This window comes from Limulus polyphemus, unplaced genomic scaffold (genome assembly GCF_000517525.1).
Source record: "Limulus polyphemus unplaced genomic scaffold, Limulus_polyphemus-2.1.2 Scaffold1225, whole genome shotgun sequence".
Taxonomy (NCBI): Eukaryota; Metazoa; Arthropoda; class Merostomata; order Xiphosura; family Limulidae; genus Limulus; species Limulus polyphemus.
In genome coordinates this window covers 268,017-271,662 of record NW_013666835.1, presented here as the reverse complement: position 1 = coordinate 271,662, position 3,646 = coordinate 268,017, and the positions used below count along the sequence as shown (strand labels likewise).

General features: G+C 32.4%; 1 protein-coding gene across 2 annotated transcripts in view; it reads left to right on the top strand.

Annotated features, from left to right (window-relative positions):
* The window catches only part of LOC106462687 (beta,beta-carotene 9',10'-oxygenase-like), a 22,452-nt gene that overhangs the window by 17,095 nt on the left and 1,711 nt on the right, over positions 1-3,646 (top strand). For both annotated transcript variants that reach the window (XM_013922634.2, XM_022390014.1), the window contains exons 8-9: positions 1,218-1,327; positions 3,220-3,328. In XM_013922634.2, coding sequence (XP_013778088.1) covers positions 1,218-1,327; positions 3,220-3,328 — 219 coding nt within the window. The remainder of the gene's footprint in view (positions 1-1,217; positions 1,328-3,219; positions 3,329-3,646) is intronic.

The window sequence follows — 3,646 nt, the reverse complement described above, 5'->3', positions numbered from 1 at the left end:
GTATAGGACGCAAGCAGATTTTGACATCAAATTTTGGGGTAAAAAGTTCGTCTTATACACCGAAAAATACGGTACTTTTCCGTTTCTAAGTACCAAACGTAAAGTATAACGGAGATTAGATGACTTTGATAGTGCAGTTTTAAAAACTGTGGATTATTCTTGATAACTTGCCTTACGCAAATCAATGCCACACCGAGAGATTTAATTGTTGGCTAGAAATGAGGAAATTCAAGAACGTTATAATTCTGTACTATAAACTATAATATAACGCAAGTTTTGTTGAACTCACGCAGCTATATTTGTGTTATTATGTCTGGTCGTCATCGAGATATGGGAAGAAAGTAGTCATTAAAAAAAAAAGTCTTCTGTAAGCAACGAAGGCACATCGTTATGCTAAGCTGTCTTATATCAGTACAATGAAAGCCAAAGAGGGAAGACATTGGTAGTTTTCTTCTGTGATTATTTTTACTGAGTGCTTTGATTGTCTCAAGCGTGGTCATGTAATATTCACATTATTATTTATATATTTGTTTGTTTGACCTTAACTACCCCGTGGACTTCTTCCCATGTTCTCAGCACGAAAGCCGCGCAAACTAATCAATAAGATAACGGTAGATTATTTATGTATTTCAAAAATATTCTTACAGAAAGAGCCCTGTATTGATAGAGATATGGTCCTGCCCACTTCCCTGCTGGCCTGACCAATTAAACTCTCAGAGTTACGTTCAGGTTAAATCTTAATCTCGGCATCTTGCCAAAATTATTACGGACTCCGAGCGCGAGTTTGAATCTAATCTTTCTCAATATCAGTTTCCACTTCTCAAACAAAAAAAATAAAAAAAAATAAGAAGAAAATTGTAAAGATCAAAGAATGGTATTGCAGTTTTTAATATTTCAGTAGTAACTATTGTCAATTCATTGAACAAACTTACTACGATAAATCTTCCACCTATCTAGAGTATAATGTTTACTATTAATCCAGGTTAAGTAGTTAGCACACAGGATCACCTACAAAAGTTGTAATATTTTCAAAACAAGATCCAAAACTCGAACGCTTTCGAATAGTCAACTATTCAAAAGAGCTTGAGTTTTGGGTCTCGTTTTGAAAATGCTTACTATTAAGATAATGTTGGACTACTTAAATTTACATTATTTGTTTATTTTGTTTCTATAAAGATTATAATATAATTTTTAATGGCTATTTTCTATTCATTTAGGTTCTGGTTCTACCGAAATGCCAAGAATTAATTATGAAAAATACAATGGTCGAAAATATCGATTTTTCTACGCCTTAGGAAACAGAGAATCCGATTTAACAACATATATTGTAAGTATATATCTGTGTAAGTATATTTGTAACTATATATCTATTTTATATATCTGTGTGCATCACTCCACACAACTGTCTGTATCATAATTTACATGTATATATATACAAAGCGCAATTGTCCAAATGTGTCATAAGTTGTTGTGATGAACTGGCTGAACCAATTTCTGTGCATTTTGGTACAGAATTCAGTTAGATTTCCCCACTTTCCTCAAGATCAAGTATAATTTCAATTTTATCTCCTTAATACCACGAAAGATGGCTCAACTGAGCGAGGAAATCCGTAACAAAATACGTACAATGCTAACACCATACAGAAGTAACGTTTAATGTTCCACGTGGCACCATTACATCGGACGAACAGTTTATTTTCTACGGCTTTTGTCTTTGTACTTGTATAGAAACCCTATATGCTTAGCCAGAGATCATACCTGAAGAAGGGAGGCCAATGTTCTGTCGAAACATGCAGTATGTTAGCACAAAACTAAACCATTTCTTTGTGCTTATAAATGGTTGTTTGTAAGTTTATTACTATATTAACATAATGTATTTCCACACACAATAATCATCACGTTGTTATTCATTGGAACAATCACCCTATTATCAGAACTTATTCATCAGAATCATGACTATTATCAGGGTTTGTTATTCACTGGAACAATCACCCTATTATCAGAACTTATTCATCAGAATCATGACTATTATCAGGGATTTCTTATTCATAGGAATAATCACCCTATTAATAGAACTTATACATCTGAATCATGACTATTATCAGGGATTTGTTATTCATCGGAATAATCGCCCTATTAATAGAACTTATTCATCAGTATCATCACTATATCATAAGAGTTCTCATCATATTATCATGGGCTTGTTAGTCATCAGAATCATTAATCTATTATCTGGAACTTATCAATCAGTATTATCATCTTATTATCAGGAACTTATTCATCAGCATTATCACCCAGTTATCAGGGAAGTGCTATTAATCATCCTATTATAACATATGTAGTTGTATAATAAGATATCTTTCTATATGAAGCCTTATTATTAAATTAAAATAGACGCTTTCTTACCACATAAACAATGAGCGACATAAAGTGTAATGTAATTTAAAAACCTAAAGATCTGTAATAATTTTGTTACTGTTAAAACCTTTTGTTAATTATTTCTAAGCATAAATAAATTATACAGTATATATCAAAATATACGCGTGTATTCAAATATGCCGCTCTATACACGTGGTTAGGTTTTAAACTTAAAATCAATGCATAAATATATCTAGCTACTCATATAAAAGTTTACCTATCTAAGCCTAAGCTTAACTTTAACAGCAGATACGAGACTACCAATCCAGTGATCAGTTGAGTCTAACCTTAGGTTTATAAATAAATTTACATGTGAATTTTAAGGTGAAATTTATACTTTGAGTAAATTATGAAATATGACTGGTTCTCAGTTAACAGATAGCCCTCGTGTAACTTTGCGCGAAATTCAAAGCAAACCAAACTCATTATTAGTTGTTTGAAAACAATGAATAATTTGAATAAAATGCATTAGAATAAAAATTTCAATGTGATGACCAAGTGAAAATACAATTGTAAGCTATGTTATTTCCCACTGTCCGTTTTTTTCAGGTGCTTACGCGTATGTGTCTTTATTCTCACTTTGCTATGAGCGCTGTGGTTAATGGTGCACCGCATATTGTTAGTAGTTCTAGGTGTTGTGGGCGTGGTAAATTTGTGAATCATTTGGGTGGTGAATTCAATATTTGGTTTGGCAGACCCAAGGCAACAAAAATAAATCAAGTATTCTTTTATTATCATTTGTTAATCATGGCTCATCGCAGCATAGAAGGAAGATATTAATGTTGATGTGATCTTATTCAGATTAAAGTTGACACGGAAACAAAAACGAACAAGATTTGGAGCGAAAACAAACGAATACCCTCAGAACCAGTGTTTGTCGCCAGTCCGTATGCTGTTGACGAAGACGATGGTGAGTGCAGATAGGTGTTTTCGCTTATTACATACGTACTTGGTTGATAAGAACCTAAAAGAAATTTGACATTACCAAATCACCACCATTGAATTATACAGACTTCCTACAGATGTGTTATCTGCAAAAGGGAATATATTAACTGAAAGAAAAGCAATGAAAAATTAGGGAATGAATCTAAAACCTGATGTTTATTTAGATTCGATATACCTACTAACATAAACTTCCACAGTATAATTAGCTGTATTCCTTCATTATGTAAACTTTATAATCAGCTGTATTCCCTCATTATGTAAACTTTATAATTAGCTGTATTCC